Genomic DNA, 16,503 nt, shown 5'->3' with positions numbered 1-16,503 from the left:
TGTGCTCTCGAGGGGAGTGGGGCTCACATGCAGATGTCATGTGTGCTGCGTGTGCTCTCGAGGGGTGTGGGGCTCACATGCAGATGTCACGTGTGCTGCGTGTTGCGTCTTGCGACCCAGCCGAAGGCAGCCACAGTCCCAAGGAAAGGCAGATGGGAAGGAGACACCCTAGAACCCACCAGAGTATTTGGTTTTTTTCTCTTTAGACTTAGTTTCCAATTTTCTTCTTGTTCAGTTTACTTTTTGCATCTTCGCACCTGGTTCACACAGCTAGAATTGCTCCATGGAGCTGAGCTCCTGGCCTCATGTGGGCCGATGCAGGCGTGTTGTACGAGTGACTCACTCTGCACTCAGCCGTCCGCTGCACGCCCGCTCTCTGCTCGGTCCCCCCTCCTTCCCTCTCGCTTGCTCGCGCTCTCAGGCCTTCCTCAGGTAAACAGGACAGCAGACACGGGAGCAGTCGTGGGCCCCAGCTGTCCTGAGTCAGGGGTTGGGGCCTTTGCTGTTCTGGGCAACAGGAAGATTCTTAGACCACAGCATTTCATTGGAGAAGAGGGGTCTTCCGAGCACAGCCCCTGTCCATGGGGTCTCTGTGGACGTGACCCTGCTCCCCACGGGTGTTTGTGAAGCCAATAGTTTGGGGTCTGCTGCCCCCAGGAGAGAGCCCAAGGCTGCCTGGGGGTGAGGCTGCCGCAGCTCTGCCACGGTGCTCTCCATGTCTCCTCTGGTTTTGCTGTTAGGTTCACATTGAGTTCACAGAAGGGGAAGACAAGATCACTCTGGAAGGCCCCACGGAGGATGTCAGCGTGGCCCAGGAGCAGATCGAAGGCATGGTCAAAGATCTGGTACGGAGCCCCCGAGCCTGTGTCAGCCTGGGTGAGGTGGGGACAGGTGGACATGGGTCCAACAGGTCCTTTATGAATGAGTGTGTGCTGAGATGCTGAGATGCAGAGGGGTGACTGGGTAGGTGCCAAGTGGTTCTGCCACAACTTTTTTTTTTTTTTTTTTAGATTTATTTATTTGAAAGAGTTACATAGAGAGAGGAGAGGCAGAGAGAGAGAGAGGTCTTCTTTCCGATGGTTCACTCCCCAGGTGGCCGCAATGGCCGGAGCTGCGCCAATCCAAAGCCAGGAGTCAGGAGCTTCTTCCAGGTCTCCCACGTGGGTGCAGGGGCCCAAGGGCTTTGGGCCATCTTCTACTGCTTGCCCAGGCCACAGCAGAGAGTGGAGCAGCCGGGTCTCAAACCAGCACCCATATGGGATGTCGGCGCTTTAGGCCAGGGCGTTAACCCGCTGCACCACAGTGCCGGTTGCACAACTTTATTTTAAAGGAGGGATCTTCCTGTGGGCCAAGGGGGATGGCCTGAAGAATAGGAGGCACAGTGTGTCTGCTGGATTCGGGCTCTGGCTGCTGGCCGAAGACAAAGCGCTTACCTTCTGACTGCCTTGTGCTCCTCCTCCAGGTCAGCCGGATGGACTACGTGGAGATCAGCATCGACCACAAGTTCCACAGGCACCTCATTGGCAAGAGCGGGGCCAACAGTGAGTGGGGCTGGACGGGGCACGTGAATCCCTCCACCGGGGACCACAGTTGGCTCCAGCTGCTGGGCCTGTGGGTGAACTGAGTCAGCCTGGTGGGCCCTGCTGGGACCCCAGGGCAGCCTCCTTCCTTGATGTGCAGCTCGCCAGCGAGTGGGACGTTTCCAGGCTTGGCCCCGTGAGGCTCTGCTGGGAGGCGGTGTGTCGGCAGGCGTGGGGCTCAGCATTTGATTCTGGGTCAGTGGGGGGGACTTGAGCTTGCAGGGGTGTCAGAAGCACACTTTCCCCAGGTGTTGGGCTTCACCCACACCCCACAGTGCCTCCCCACTCTCAAGGCAGCTTCATGCCCGGGGAGCACCCCGTCCCCGCATTGCTCACCAAACAAAGGCTGTGGGAGCCTGACCTGTGTCTGGCAGCCGAGCAGTCCCTTCCCGTCAGGGGTGAGTGACGTGTATGCCCACCTGTGGCCTGTGCGTTGTGTCACTCCTGTGTGCTGTGGGTATTTCAGGTGGCAGGGATGAGACTCTGGCACCAAGGGACTTGACCCAGTGCTCGTTTCTGCACACTGCTGGAAGCAGGCTCATGCCAAAAACTTGGTTTTGTGCTTTTGTTTCTCATTCACAAGTGTGGCCCTGTTCTCTGCTCCTGGGGGTTACTGAGCCCCTGCACACCTGTGGCAGAGCTGTGTCCTCTTCTGAGCCAATGCCTGGCCCCTGCACCACAGCGGGCAAAACGCCTGCCTCGTTCCTGGCTTCTTCAGAGATGGGGGCTGGGAGCCCTGGATCTGTCCAGAGCAGGGGCCACCGGCAGCCCAAGGCTGTGAGGCAGCAGTCAGTTCTCGTTTGTGTGTTGTCTTCACTTGAGTAGCTCCAAAAGGCGCGGACACCTTGGAACTTTCCGGTGTTCTGAGACGCTGGGTGGCTCAGGTATCACTGCTTGACGCTATTGGTAGTCCCCTGCGGTAGTGCTCTCAACCTGTGCCTGGTGAGGGTCAGAGCTGGTTCTTAGCGCAGACCACGGGAATCCTGGCGAGGGAGACCAGCGAGGTTACTCGGGGCTTCAGCCCTGTCCTGCTCGACTGTGCGTGTGTGCAAAGTGTGTCCCCTCTTGTGTCTCTCAGTAAACAGAATCAAAGACCAGTACAAGGTGTCCGTGCGCATCCCTCCCGACAGTGAGAAGAGCAACCTGATCCGCATTGAGGGAGACCCGCAGGGCGTGCAGCAGGCCAAGCGGGAGCTGCTGGAGCTTGCGTCTCGCATGGTGAGCCTGCTGGTGTGCAGGGCCTGCCAGGCAGGCACACGGCAGCGTGGGAGTCCCCGACGCCCATGCTGTTGGGTTTGCTTCCTCATCCTTGATCCCCAGCAGGGCCCCCCACGTGCTGGTGCGGCACAGTGCTGCGGGGTGGGGGTGGGGGCTCCCAGATGCCCAAGGACCAGCTCTGGAGATTGTGATGGACGTCTCTGAGTTCTTAGCCGCTCCGCAGTTGGTTTTTCTGTACGGCCAGGCGTGGGAATCCCTGCACGCCTGAGGGTGGAGTTAGGGTTAGGTGAACGCACTTCCTGCCCAGGGTGTCCCCACACCTCACTGCACCACGTGCCAGCAAGTCTCCACCGTGGTGCACAGGACTCCTGGGGCACCTTTACACAGCCAGCACAGGCAGAAGTGGGGTAGGCGGACAGGCCTTCAGCCCAGTGGTCAAGCTGTCACGGCCACCTCTGGAACCTGACTCCAGCCTCTTGCTGGTGTTGGCCCTTGAAGGCAGCGCTGGCTACTCAGTGATGGCGTTGCTGACACACTGTGGAGACCTGGATCGGGCTCCCCGTTATGAGCTTAAACATGGCCCAACCATTGCCACAGTGGGTTTCTGGGGAGTGAACCAGCAGATGGGAGCTCTGTCTGTCTCGTGGCTCTTTGCCTCTCAGTTAAATAAAGAAATCAAAACAGCGAGGTGAGGAGCAAGGCCCAGGGTTCAAGGTCAGTGCAGCATGTGGGCCAAGCACGTCCTGATGGGCCCGTACACGGGCCTTGCTGTATCTTGTGCTGAACCCTTCTCTGTCACCCAGATGCCACTGTGGCCTGGAGTCCTGTTGCAGTCTGGTCAGCCGGCCGTGCTCCCTTAGTCCCTGGCACTGTTCTGTGTCACTTCTGTCGTCTTAATGGAATCTGCAGGTGGATTCCGTGCCCTGTGCTAATACAGTCTGTTCTTTTTTAAGATTTTGTTTATTTATTTGAAGGAGTTACAGAGAGAATGCATGCGTGTCCATCCACTGGTTTACTCTCCAGATGGCTGCAGTGATCAGCACTGAGCCAGGCCAGAGCCAGAGCTTCCTCTGGGTCTCCCATGCGGGTGCAGGGCCCCAAACACTTGGGCCGTCTTCTGGTGCTTTTTCCCAGGCCCTTAGCAGGGAGCTGGATCGGAAGCAGAGGACACTGGCATTGCACATTGTGGTTTTCCCTGCTGTGCCACATGGTCACACAGGGAAGGTAGTCGGGGCATACCTTGTGTTCAGGAGGGATCTCTACCTGCAAACAGAGTGTTTTGCCTCTCAGTAAAAGAGCGAGCTTAGGGCCGGTGCTTTGGTGCAACGGGTTAACGCCCTGGCCTGAAGCAAAGCACCGGCATCCCATATGAGCACGGGTTCGAGACCTGTCTGCTCCACTTCCAATCCAGCTCTCTGCTATGGCCTGGGAAAGCAGTAGAAGATGGCCCAGAGTCCTTCGGCCCCCACGTGGGAGACCTGGAAGAAACTCCTAGCTCCTGGCTTCAGATCGGCACAGCTCCGGCCATTGCAGCCATCTAGGGAGTGAACCATCGGATGGAAGATCTCTCTATCTTTCTCTCTCTCTGCCTCTCTTCTCTCTGTGTAACTCTGACTTTCAAATAACTAAATAAATCTTTAAAAAAAAAAAAAAGCGAGCTCACCTCTAGTTCTTGTCAGAACAGAAGAGCTGGGTAGGTTGCTAATTGTCGCTACCATGACAGCACTTTTGATTGAAGGGTCAGTTCCATGGGAAGCATCACATGAGTGCAGAGAGCAGATGTCCTGTGAGGGACACTCTGGGATGGCCCAGGACCTGTAGCTCTTGGGGTGCTTGCAAGGTGTACCAGGCCTCTCACTTGCTGCTGGATGGCATCTGGGCTTTCCCAGGCAGGGAAGGGGCTGGGGATGAATGATAACATCTACCTTCATTATATTTGTAGGAAAATGAGCGAACCAAGGATCTAATCATTGAGCAGAGATTTCATCGCACAATCATTGGGCAGAAGGGAGAGCGGATCCGTGAAATTCGTGACAAATTCCCAGAGGTAATGCTTTCCCAAACACATGCCACCACCCCTCTGGAGGTGACCGCACTCGGGGAAGTGCAGTGTTCTGGATCCAGTCCTTCCCGGTGATGGGTGTGGCCTCCTGGTGACTCGTTCTAGGTTATCATCAACTTTCCAGACCCAGCACAAAAAAGTGACATCGTCCAACTCAGAGGGCCCAAGAACGAGGTGGAGAAGTGCACCAAGTACATGCAGAAGATGGTGGCGGATCTGGTGGGGAGACGCTCCGGGCCTTGGGGCGGGCGGGGCGGCTGCTGTCCCAGCTTCAGAGTGGCAGTGCTTGTCCGGAAACAGTGTTGGCGACGTTTAGCCGGAGCTTCCGCCTTCCCCACGGCAGGGCACCTTGCTGCCTTTTGGGTCTTTAGGTCCCTAGAGGGTCTGTCCATCCAGTGAGGAGGGGGAGAACACGAGTGGAATGGAGTCATTTGTTGACATTATTTTCTAAAAAGCTGAAATGGATAAAGGCTTGACAGTGTGGAAGAGTGATTAACAGGAAGGCCACCGGCAGCTGCGTGTTTCCACGGTTGCTCACGGGGCCTCAGTGTGGTTGCTGAGGCCCTGAGAAGGAGGTGGTAGGGTCTCCTGGCACTGTGACCTGCTCCTGCGTGCCTCCCCTTGGCCTAGCCCGGCTTGACTGCTTCAGGTTAGACGTGCGCGGTCAGTCAGCTGTTGCCCTGGTGATGGGCCACATCTGTGAATGCACTGCCCTCGGGGACGGAGTGGCTCGGGCTGCTCATTGTGGCTTCCTGTTTGTCTTCAAGGTGGAAAACAGCTATTCGATTTCTGTTCCGATCTTCAAGCAGTTCCACAAGAACATCATTGGCAAAGGAGGCGCAAACATTAAGAAGGTGACCAGCTTGTCCCTGAGTCGGGGCTGTCCTCGCGAGCCCTGTGCCTGTTTGGTGTAGATTGCTCCAGCCCGTGCTCCTGGGGTCTCGGTTGTGGGCGACTCTGGTTAGCTCCTGATCTGTGTCTTCCCCTGTAGATTCGCGAGGAGAGCAACACCAAGATTGACCTTCCCGCAGAGAACAGCAACTCCGAGACCATCGTCATCACGGGCAAGCGTGCCAACTGTGAAGCTGCCCGCAGTCGGATCCTGTCCATCCAGAAAGACCTGGTAATCAGGGGTCTCCCAGCCAGCGCGGCACACAAGGTGACCCCCGGCAGTCATGTGGGCGTCATGCGTTTGTCATCTTTCTGCTGGATTTTATCCCCCGTGGAAATCAGCGTCTGTGAAGGTGCTCGGTGTTGCCCTTGGTTTGTAAGAAGTGAACATGCAGTAAGCTGCACCTGACTGACATGTGTGCATTCCGTGGATTTGTCCCCACGGCAGACACCTTGGGACCTTAGTGCTCCAGCCTGCTCCGCAGGCAGCACGTGGTGGTGTGAGCTCTGTCCGTGCTGCGTCCGCCTCCACGTGGACTGCTCGTCTCTGTGCTTGGTCAGTAGTGGCCTTCGAGGGGTTTCCTGTTTTACTGATAGAATTCCTGCCTGTACTGGTGTGGCCTGTGTGACACGTGTCATCGTGAAATGAGCCTTGGCCCCTGGAAATATTCTTTGCTCTGGAATCTCCTTTTTCTGATGTTCAGAAGCTTGACTTCAAGTTACATCTCTTTGCCTCGTACATGGATGCTTGCATCTAACTTATTTTTGATTCTATTCTGTTACTTGTCCCCTAGTTCTGCTTATTACATAGATATGTAACAAATGTGATCAGATTGACTTGGTCACATTTTTTCATTGTGGTGAGATATAGGTAATCGAACCTCCCATCTCGGCCGTTCTCCATGTGAATTGGTGGCAGTGAGTGTGTTCAAAGCCCATGGCAGCCACCACCTCCTCCGTCTTCAGACAGAAATTCTGTCTCCTGGATCTGCCATGTTGCTCTTGGCTTTCTGTTTGGCCCATCTCCTTAGTTCTCTTTTTGCTCTGTCTATGCTTCGCTTTCGAGTTGAAAATGTTTTATTCTCATTTTTTGTCGCTCAGGAAGTGTCACTCTGCTGCTCCGATGCTGTCTCCGGCCTGTCAGTGTGCCCCTCCCCCACCCTCCGTGCTCTGTGGTCATACTTTTTATCTTTGATGTGTGTTAGACCCTGTGGGGAATATTCTTTTATCACTTTTGTTATTGATTTTTTTTTTTAATTAAACCCTTAGCAAAATAATCTGTGAATTCCGCATCTCCAGAGCACTTGGCTCCTTTCTGCAGATCTGTATCCCCAGTTCTGCTGTGTCCGGAGGATGTGTATCTGCTGGTTGTTAATTCTGGTTTGTATTTAAATGTCTAGAAGCTTCTTTAGTTTTTTTTTTGTAAAGGTTTATTTTATATATTTGAAAGGCAGAGTTAGAGAGAGAGAGGGAAAGGGAGGCACAGAGAGAAAGGTCTTCATCCACTGGTTCACTCCTCAGGTGGCCGCAATGGCCAGGGCTGGGCCAGGCAGGAGCCAGGAGCTTCTTCTAGGTCTCCCACATGGGAGCAGGAGCCTGAGCATTTGGGATATCCTCTGCTGCTTTCCCAAGCACATTAGCAGGGAGCTGGATTAGAAGTGGAGCAGCCGGCACTTCAACCAACACCCATGTGGGATGCTGGCACCCCAAGTAGTAGTGTTACCTGCTGTGCCATAGCACTGGCCCATTTGCTTCTTTTTTTTTTTTTTTTTTCCTTAATTGTATTTTGTTTATCTGAAAGAGAGAAAGGAAGATACACACAGAGCTCCCACTCACTGGTTTACTCCCAAAATTTCCATGGCAGCCAAGGCTGGGCTGAGGCCTAAGGAGCCAGGAACCCAATTCATTTCTCCTGCATAGGTGACAGAGCCCAATTACTTGCGCCCTGGCTCTGCTCCCAGGGTTCGTATTAGCAGGAAGCTGGAGTGAGAGCCGGGGCAGGTCCAAGCTCTCCCCTCGTCTGCCCCAGGTAGAGTCCGGGTTGCTGCTTCCACCAGGACCGAGGCCCTGGGCTCTGACGAGATACCGAGGCACCCGCTGCCCGCAGTGTGTGGGGCATCTGTGTCGTTTTCTTCCTGAGCTTCTTGGATGTCTTCTCATCACACTGGGGAGATGCGGGTTGCTGTTGCTTTGTTTTTTCTGGGCACTCCAGTTCTGGGGTACAGGCTGTCCTGCCTTTCCCCATGGCTCTCTGATTAGAATGGGGCGGGGGGTGTTTTCCTCCGGGTTTCTGTGAATTTGGTGGTTTCCTGTGGTATCTGAGAGGGTTCTCTCCTCAGTGTTAACATGTTTGGTCTTTTCTTTTGCCACCTGGTTAAAAAGACAGTCTCGTTCGGTGCTCGTCCACGTGGCCGGGGCTGTGGCCCCTGACCCCAGGTCTTCTAGGCCACAGCCCATGTTCCTCCACTCATGGTGTGTTGCTCTGCAGGCGTGTCTGGCGCGGGTATTTGCTTTATTTAGCTATTTGTGCATTCCATCAACAGTTTTGAGCTTTGTCAAGTCACTCTGAAAGTTTGCTCCCAGCCCCGTGTTGTGGCACCACTGGTTAAGCCGAATCAGCGCCAGTTCACGTCCTGGCTGCTCTGCGTCTGAAGCGGCTCCCTGCCAACACTCCGGGAGGGCAGTGGAAGATGGCCCCTGTGGGAGGCCAGGCTCCGCCCTGGCTGTTGCGGTCATGTGGACAGTGACCCGACACACGAGACCTGACTCTGCTGTGGGTCATTCTGCCTTTCAGATAAATGAGGCTCTGACTTCTGAGGTTAATAGATGGGATCAGAGCAGGTGTTTCCCAGCCCTGAGGTGAGACCCTCTTGAGCACTGGGACTGGTGTCCCTCCCAGCTGCTAAGCACAGGCACCGTTTCCTGTCATCGTCCCCTGGCTGCCAGCCGTCTCCTTGCTTTCTGTGCTGAGCAGGGGCGTGGCAACCCTTGGGCTCTCGTGTTCACTTGCTGTTTCCATTGGGCCGTGAGCTTAGTCCCTATTGGTTGGATGCAGGATCTTATCTGTGATAGGAAGTTTCCCCAGAGCTGCCTGAGGAAGCGCCCCGTTCCTCCTGGCTGTGTCGGCGCTGTGTGGCCCGTTCTTGCCACACAGATGTGTGACTCCCTTCTTCCCGTCTGTCTGGTTTCAGGCCAACATAGCCGAGGTGGAGGTCTCCATCCCGGCCAAGCTGCACAACTCCCTCATCGGCACAAAGGGCCGCCTGATCCGCTCCATCATGGAGGAGTGCGGTGGCGTCCACATCCACTTCCCCGTGGAAGGCTCTGGCAGCGACACGGTTGTCATCAGGGGCCCTTCCTCAGATGTGGAGAAGGCCAAGAAGCAGCTGCTGCACCTGGCCGAGGAGAAGGTGAGCCCCTGGACCTAGCGGGGACGGAGGGCTGGGTAGGAGTGTCTGCCGGGAAGCCTGGGCTCTTCTCATTGCGGGAAATCCAGAGTCCTTGGTGGCAGTTCAGGGACTGGCTTTTTTTTTTTTTTTTTTTTTTTTTTTTTTAATGTGATGTTGGCTTTCCGTGACAGAAGGGCCTTTCACGGTCCAGGTGCCACGTGAGGGAAACTCTGGGGGCGGGGGCAGTGAAGTGTGACTGACAGCAAGATGAGCCCTTCTGTGGCCGCCACTGCAGTCAGAATTCTGCACCGCACTGCTCGATTCCTGTGTCAGAGCCCTGGGTCTGTTTCTGCCTGTCCGCCCCAGAGCCCCACAGGCCTGCAGAAATCGAGTGTGGGGAGTCCTCTGGCTGTGTTCTTTCTCACGTGGAGACCACCTTGACTGCTCAACTCCTGCACCTTTCTGTGCACGTTCTGGCTCTGTCAGTTCTTGGTTTTTACTCTGAGCTAACCTAAAGATCTCAGTTACTTAGGCCTTTAAGTCTCTGCTGGTATTTCGTGTTGGTCCCGTTGGGCTTTGTGAGATTGCACTGCACAGAGATGCCTGCTGGCTCTGGTGGCTGGGTCTGTAAGAGTCACATGGCCTGTGAGCAGAGCCCTGTCTGCTGTCACATGGGGTGCAGAGGGGGAGGGCCCAGACTCTCAGTGTCGGCTCAGTGGGAGCGGGTGTTGGCTTTTATCACACACGTGCTGTCTGCTCTCCTCAAGGGTGTGTGATGTTGGGAGTCTTGGCCACCCTTGCATTTCTTTTTTTCTTTTTCTTTTTTTTAATTTGACAGAGTTAGACAGTGAGAGAGAGACAGAGAGAAAGGTCTTCCTTCTGTTGGTTCAACCCCCAAATGGCCACTACGGCCGGAGCTACGCTGATCCGAAGCCAGGAGCCAGGTACTTCCTCCTGGTCTCCCATGTGGGTACAGGGCCCCAAGCACTTGGGCCATCCTCCACTGCCTTCCCAGGCCACAGCAGAGAGCTGGACTGGAAGAGGAGCAACCGGGACAAGAACCCGGTGCCCATAAGGGATGCCGGCACCGCAGGTGGAGGATTAACCAAGTGAGCCACGGCGCCAGCCCCACCCTTGCATTTCTAGGCTCTGTGGTATCTTCTCCAAACTGTCGCTGTCTGCTGTGAAGACCAGCTGCTTGGTGGATCCAGCACTGAGGAGATAACCAGGCCCAGGTGCTTCATGTTGCACTGGCAGATACTTGTCCTCTGTCCTCCTCCTGCCTGGGAGCCAGGACCCAGGTCCAGAAGAGGCCAGGCGTCTTGGGAGCAGCCTGGCCCTCTGTGTTCTTGGTGGGGTTACAGCGTCGAGTCCTTGACTGGGCCTTGGTGTCACACAAGGACCTCGTGCTCTCAGGGGAGCTGAGGGCTTTCTACCCTGACTGTGAGCATGGTTGGCTCGTCTGTCTCTGAGCTGCCACTTTTCTCACCAGCGATGACCTGCAGCACTCGTGGGAGGAGGAGAGGACAGGGAGGAGCAGCTGCATGGGTGGTCTGGAGATTCTAGGCAGGGGCCCTGGCCCCTGCACCCCACCCTCCAGCACATCTGAGCAGATCAAGAGTGGCCTGGAGGGGCTGGTGTCAGGGTGTAGCAGGTGAAGCCACTGCGGCTTCACTTTCGATCCAGCTCCTGCTAATGCACCTGAGAAAGCAACGGATGGTGGCCCACGTGCTTGGTCCCCTGCCGCTCACACTGGAGACCAGGATGGAGCTCCAGACTCCTGGTCTTTAAAAGGGAAAAAAGGGAGCCGGCACCGTGGCTCACTTGGTTAATCCTCCGCCTGCGGCCCTGCATCCCATATGGGTGCTGGGTTCTAGTCTCGGCTGCCCCTCTTCCAGTCCAGCTCTGCTGTGGCCCAGGAGGGCAGCAGAGGATGGCCCCTGAACCCACGTGGGAGACTAAGAGGAAGTACCTGGCTCCTGGCTTCGGATCAGCACAGCGCTGGCCGTAGTGGCCATTTGGGGAGTGAACCAATAGAAGGAACACCTTTCTGTCTCCCTCTCTCACTGTCTATAACTCTACCTGTCGAAAAAAGGGAAAAAAAGAGCGTAGCTTGCAGAGGTTCGGGCAGGGCCAGGTCTTGGTGTGTGTGAGCTTCAGCATCTGGCACCCTCCTGCACCCCCTCCCTGGGGAGAGGTGTAGGTGCCTCTCTCCTGCACTGTGGCCCAGCCAGGTGGTGCCAGGCCAGCTACCAACAGCCACAGGATTCGTTTTTGCAGCAAACAAAGAGCTTCACGGTTGACATCCGCGCCAAGCCGGAATACCACAAGTTCCTCATTGGCAAAGGTGGTGGCAAAATCCGCAAGGTGCGTGACAGCACTGGAGCCCGTATCATCTTCCCTGCGGCCGAGGACAAGGACCAGGACCTGATCACCATCATCGGGAAGGAGGATGCCGTGCGGGAGGCTCAGAAGGAGCTGGAGGCGCTGATCGAGAGCCTGGACAACGTGGTGGAAGACCACATGCTGGTGGACCCCAGGCACCACCGCCACTTTGTCATCCGCAGAGGCCAGGTCCTGCGGGAGATAGCTGAAGAGTACGGCGGGGTGATGGTCAGCTTCCCGCGCTCCGGCACTCAGAGTGACAAAGTCACCCTCAAGGGCGCCAAGGACTGCGTGGAGGCGGCCAAGAGGCGCATCCAGGAGATCATTGAGGACCTGGTAGGTGTCCAGGGCTCCTGGGCTGTGCCCTCTCTGACGGCAGGGTGGTGTGGGAGTCCCCGGGAGAGGTGTCGAGGTCTGTGCTTTCTCTAAAGCAGCCTGGGGGCTCCCAGCCGCAGGGTGAGCGGCTGGAATGGCACCGTGTGGTATGGGGAGGGGTCCCTCCTCCTGCGTCTGTAGGCAGATTCTGGGCCACAGCAAGTGCCCGCATCTCCCTGACCCAGCCCCGCCCCATGCACCTGAGCCCCGCGTCCCCCTCAGCTGTGGCATGGTGGTGCATGGCCTGATTGGAGGGAGGGAGTGAGGGTGGAAGCCGGCCCTAGGATGCAACTTTGCTCTTCTTCTTCCCTGTGCGCTCAGGAGGCCCAGGTGACACTCGAGTGTGCCATACCCCAGAAGTTCCACCGGGCTGTCATGGGCCCCAAGGGCTCCAGAATCCAACAGATCACTCGGGATTACAACGTTCAGATTAAGTTCCCTGATAGAGAGGAGAACCCAGGTGGGTCCCTGCTGCCTCTGTGCGAAGGAGACTGGGGTGGGCAGACTGCTCTCCCCACTGCCAGTGACCACACTTGGCTGGACATGCGCTGCGTGTCCCAGGACTGCTGGGTGCTGTGTGTGTGCACACGTGTGTGGAGGCTGTTGTATGTTTGCACATGGCGTTCATGCTGTGCATGTTTGGAGGATGCTTGTGGCGGGGGGGGGGAGGGGGCTGTGTGTGTGTGTGAGTGCGCGTGTGCGTGCACACCTAGTAGGGGGCAGCTGCATGTGGGTGGCCAGGCCACAGCAGAGGAAGGAGCCTGCGACGTCTTGGCTGCAGGAGTGCTGAGTGCAGTCTGCTGTTTCTCGGGGTACCTGGTGCCTGCCCCATGGAGGCCTCCCCAACCCTGCCCAGAGCGGCCTCCTCACTCCCCACCCCACGTCCCCAAGGCCGTGTCTGCGAGGTCAGGTGGCTGTAGTTAGTGACCAGCTGGAGGGCATTGTGCAGGTGTCTGGTGGGTTTCCTGGGGGAGCTGCTGCCCCTTGTCACAGACATCCAGTCTCACGAGGTGGCACTGCGCCTGCACATTACACAGCACAGCATGAAGACGCACCCTCCCCTGGCACACGTGGCTGTAATTTCTGCGTGTGTGGGTGTTTCCTGAGGACCACGTGTTCTCCCTGACCATGGCACGCTGCTCACACTCAGTGCTGCTAGCTCTCAGCCAGTGCACTGCACCGCACGATGGCTTGGGGCTGTCGTGTGCGCCCACTCGCCGCTCCTGTGCACTCCGGCGTCGCTCCTACTCCACGGCTGAGTGTTGCCCAGGAATTGGTTTTCATTCCAGTGCTGGCTGTGCACGCCCGCAGGAGCCCCTCCCGCGGCTTCCCTGTGCTGCAGACGTGGCTCCTTTCTTCTGCCACAGGCTCATCCTGGCCTCTCCCCTCCTGGACCACCACGTGCCACAGCCTGCCCTGCTCCCCTCCGGCCCCTGGCAGCTGTCCCACCGGGGCTGCTGGTAGCTGGTTTTCCGGGTGAAGAATGGTACACAGTAGGCACTAAACATATGTTGACTTCTGCCAGTGACAGGCGCCCACGGAGTTACTTGCCCTTTCTCCCTAGTTCACAGCATGGAGCCAGCCATCCAGGAGAACGGTGAAGAGTCTGGGGAGGGGAGAGACACCAGAGAGGCAGAGCCCGGCTCTCCGCGGAGGTGCGACATCATCACCATCTCTGGCCGGAAGGAGAAGTGTGAGGCGGCCAAGGAAGCCCTAGAGGTGGGTTGGGCCCTTCTGTGGCCTCCCTGGGGCTGGGTAGCTGCCTGTCCATCAGCAGTCAGTGGGCCTCAGCACTTCAGTGTGAGCACCCAGCTCAGAGGACCTCCTGCAGAGGGGTCGCTGAGCGCAGTCTGTTGTCCTGGAGAGACGAGTGACAGGCAGACCGTGTGTGTCAGAGCAGGGGAGTGCCTGGTGACACAAGTCAGCATTGTGCCAGGAGTCAGGGTGTCTGGGGCCTGCCACGACACGAGAGTCTGACATGGAGGGCTGAGTCTCTCCCAGCAGGACCCAAAGCCCAGTTCCTATTGCTTTTTGATTCTTCATGATTTAAAAAGTCCGGGTGGTGTCGTCAGCCAGACACGCAGACAGAAGGTTCTAGAAATACACGGTCATCCTCTTCAGGGCCCTTCCCCTGTGAGCCTGCAGGGTCACAGGACTGTGCACATAGGGCCTGAGCACGACCATCTTCCCCAGGCACTGGTTCCTGTCACCATCGAAGTAGAGGTGCCCTTTGACCTCCATCGCTACATCATTGGGCAGAAGGGCAGCGGGATCCGCAAGATGATGGACGAGTTTGAGGTAGACCTTAACCTGGAACTGTGGTCGGGAGTGGGTTCCGCTCGACGGTCGTCTGTCTGGTGCCATGTGTGGCCTGCTCCCGGGCCCGGCGTTCTTGCCAGCCCCCACGTTGCTCTGCTCCGACAGTGATGTCCCTGAGCACTGGTGTCCCCTGCTGTGACAGTGGTGTCCCTGCTCTGAATAACACTGATGTCACCTCTGAGTGACACTGATGTCCCCTGCTCTGACACTGATGTCACCTCCTCTGAGTGACACCGATGTCCCCTGCTCTGAGTGACATTAATACCCCCTACTCTAACATGGATGCTCCCCAGGTCTCCATGGTGCGTGAGTGTCATTTGTCTTCCCTCTGGGTGCCCAGCCTGTGACCATGTCCTGGGTCAGGGCCACCTGAGCGCTGCTGTGCCCACACAGGTGAACATCCACGTTCCGGCACCCGAGCTGCAGTCTGACATCATCGCCATCACTGGCCTTGCTGCAAACCTAGACCGGGCCAAGGCGGGGCTCCTGGAGCGGGTGAAGGAGCTGCAGGCCGAGCAGGAGGACCGGGTGAGCACAGGGGGCTGCCCTCCAGGAGACCCCCTTCAGAGCCCTGGCCCTCGACCTTGGGCGCACTCAATGCTGCTTGGGGGTTCTGGAAGACTCCAGCGCCCCAGCTGAGTGGGGTGGCTGGAGGTAGTGCCGAGGAGATGCAGTTGGGGTACAGAGGGCTTGCTGTAGCGTGAGCTGGACTTCCGTGCTCATGTGCGAGTTCTCTTCACCCCAAACTAGGAAGGACACTACTTCAGGTTCCTCTGACTTTCTGGGCCAGGCAGGCCGGGAGGCCCAGCACAGGCCTCAGGTCAGGCTTTGCGCTCATCTCCAGCACAGGTGGCTGTGGCCTCCCATGGTTGGGAGGGTTGGGGCCCGCTTCCTCTCTGGCAGTGAGGAGGGGGTGTTCTGGAGTGGGTGAGTGACTTCGCCAAGGGGACCCCTGGTTTTCTGTTGCGTGTGAAGAGCCTGGGGATAGGGCAGAGCTCAAACCCGCATTACCTTGCAGGCTTTGCACTCCACCCTCCAGCCAGGGCCGGGCTCCAGCCCCAGCTGGGGATGTCCAAACCCTGGTGCTGCGCCTCAGCCCTGGAGAACCCGGACTTAACTCCCACACGCCAGGCAGCCAGCTTGCGAGCTCGCACTGTGCGCTCCCAGCCTGCCATCCTGCACATGGCTCTGGCCTCCGTCCTCAGCAGGAAGACTATGTCTGTGGGTGCTCAAGTGTACTTGAGTGGGTGCTTGGGGTGACCAGGGCAGACCCATGGGTCAGCAGCAAGTGGGGTGTCTTGCTTTGGGACACAGGAGGTATTGAGCGCATGGTCAGCATGGGTGCTTGCCCCCTGCCTCACGCTCCCCTCCCTCGTTTCACTTGTAGGCCTTAAGGAGCTTTAAGCTGAGCATCACTGTAGATCCCAAATATCATCCCAAAATTATTGGGAGAAAGGGGGCCGTGATCACGCAGATCCGCTTGGAACATGATGTGAACATCCAGTTTCCTGACAAGGATGACGGCACCCAGGTAAGAACAGCCATCCGGTTCAGAAGGGCCATCAGTGACCTGCCCAGGGGCGCTGGAGCTGACTTCAGAGTGGCAGGTCCCCGAGGCTAGGCTGTGCAACCGGGTGGTTGAGGCCTTCTCCATGCCATGTGTCATCCAGGCCTTGGGCAAGTTTTCTCCGTGCCTCTTGGTCACTCCTGGCAGGTGAGCCAGGGCTCCAGCTGGGTCCTTCTTGAGCTGTGCACCTGCCAGGTGACACTTGTCACCTGTCACCAGGGCCTCCTTGACGAGGTGAGTGGACATGAGATAGCCTGTGTCTTACAGCTCAGCCCCTGGAGGAGATGCCAGCAGAGGGGCAAACACTGCTGCTCTTAGCAGAGGGACCTGGAAAACACCTGTTGTCCCCGCATTGCAGTGCCAGCCTCTCCCACCTCACACCCTGGGTTTCTCTCTGGCTGGTTCGTGCACATGCATGGTCAGACCAGCCCTCCCAGTACTCCCAGCCCCTCTCTGCCAGCTCTGATTACAGCCCCCCGCTCCCAGGTGGTACCCCCCGCCCCTCTCTTCTGGCTCTGGCTGTCCCAGCCCAGCTTCAGGTGGCCACAGTCCTGGAGCCCAGTAGAGCACCCCTCGCTCCCACTGCCGGCAGTGGCCTCCCGGCTTTGCCGTCTCTGAGAAACACACACAGCTCAGCAAACCTGCTCTGCCTCCTCCCTGTGTGTTACCTTCTGGCTACCTCTTGTGTTTCTGGCAGTGAGTTTATACCACCACTCA

General features: G+C 57.3%; 1 protein-coding gene across 4 annotated transcripts in view; it reads left to right on the top strand.

Moving 5' to 3' along the window:
• The window catches only part of HDLBP (high density lipoprotein binding protein), a 75,691-nt gene that overhangs the window by 54,160 nt on the left and 5,028 nt on the right, over positions 1 to 16,503 (top strand). For all 4 annotated transcript variants that reach the window (XM_062194229.1, XM_062194240.1, XM_062194238.1 and 1 more), the window contains exons 10-23: positions 741 to 845; positions 1,463 to 1,541; positions 2,659 to 2,798; positions 4,741 to 4,845; positions 4,966 to 5,079; positions 5,628 to 5,714; positions 5,852 to 5,983; positions 8,943 to 9,161; positions 11,421 to 11,861; positions 12,222 to 12,360; positions 13,465 to 13,619; positions 14,094 to 14,198; positions 14,613 to 14,747; positions 15,607 to 15,750. In XM_062194229.1, the coding sequence (XP_062050213.1) occupies positions 741 to 845; positions 1,463 to 1,541; positions 2,659 to 2,798; positions 4,741 to 4,845; positions 4,966 to 5,079; positions 5,628 to 5,714; positions 5,852 to 5,983; positions 8,943 to 9,161; positions 11,421 to 11,861; positions 12,222 to 12,360; positions 13,465 to 13,619; positions 14,094 to 14,198; positions 14,613 to 14,747; positions 15,607 to 15,750 (2,100 nt within the window). The remainder of the gene's footprint in view (positions 1 to 740; positions 846 to 1,462; positions 1,542 to 2,658; positions 2,799 to 4,740; positions 4,846 to 4,965; positions 5,080 to 5,627; positions 5,715 to 5,851; positions 5,984 to 8,942; positions 9,162 to 11,420; positions 11,862 to 12,221; positions 12,361 to 13,464; positions 13,620 to 14,093; positions 14,199 to 14,612; positions 14,748 to 15,606; positions 15,751 to 16,503) is intronic.

This window comes from Lepus europaeus, chromosome 1 (genome assembly GCF_033115175.1).
Source record: "Lepus europaeus isolate LE1 chromosome 1, mLepTim1.pri, whole genome shotgun sequence".
Lineage (NCBI taxonomy): Eukaryota > Metazoa > Chordata > Mammalia > Lagomorpha > Leporidae > Lepus > Lepus europaeus.
Note: the sequence above shows the minus strand (reverse complement) of the source record. Positions and strands in the feature narration are given on the sequence as shown.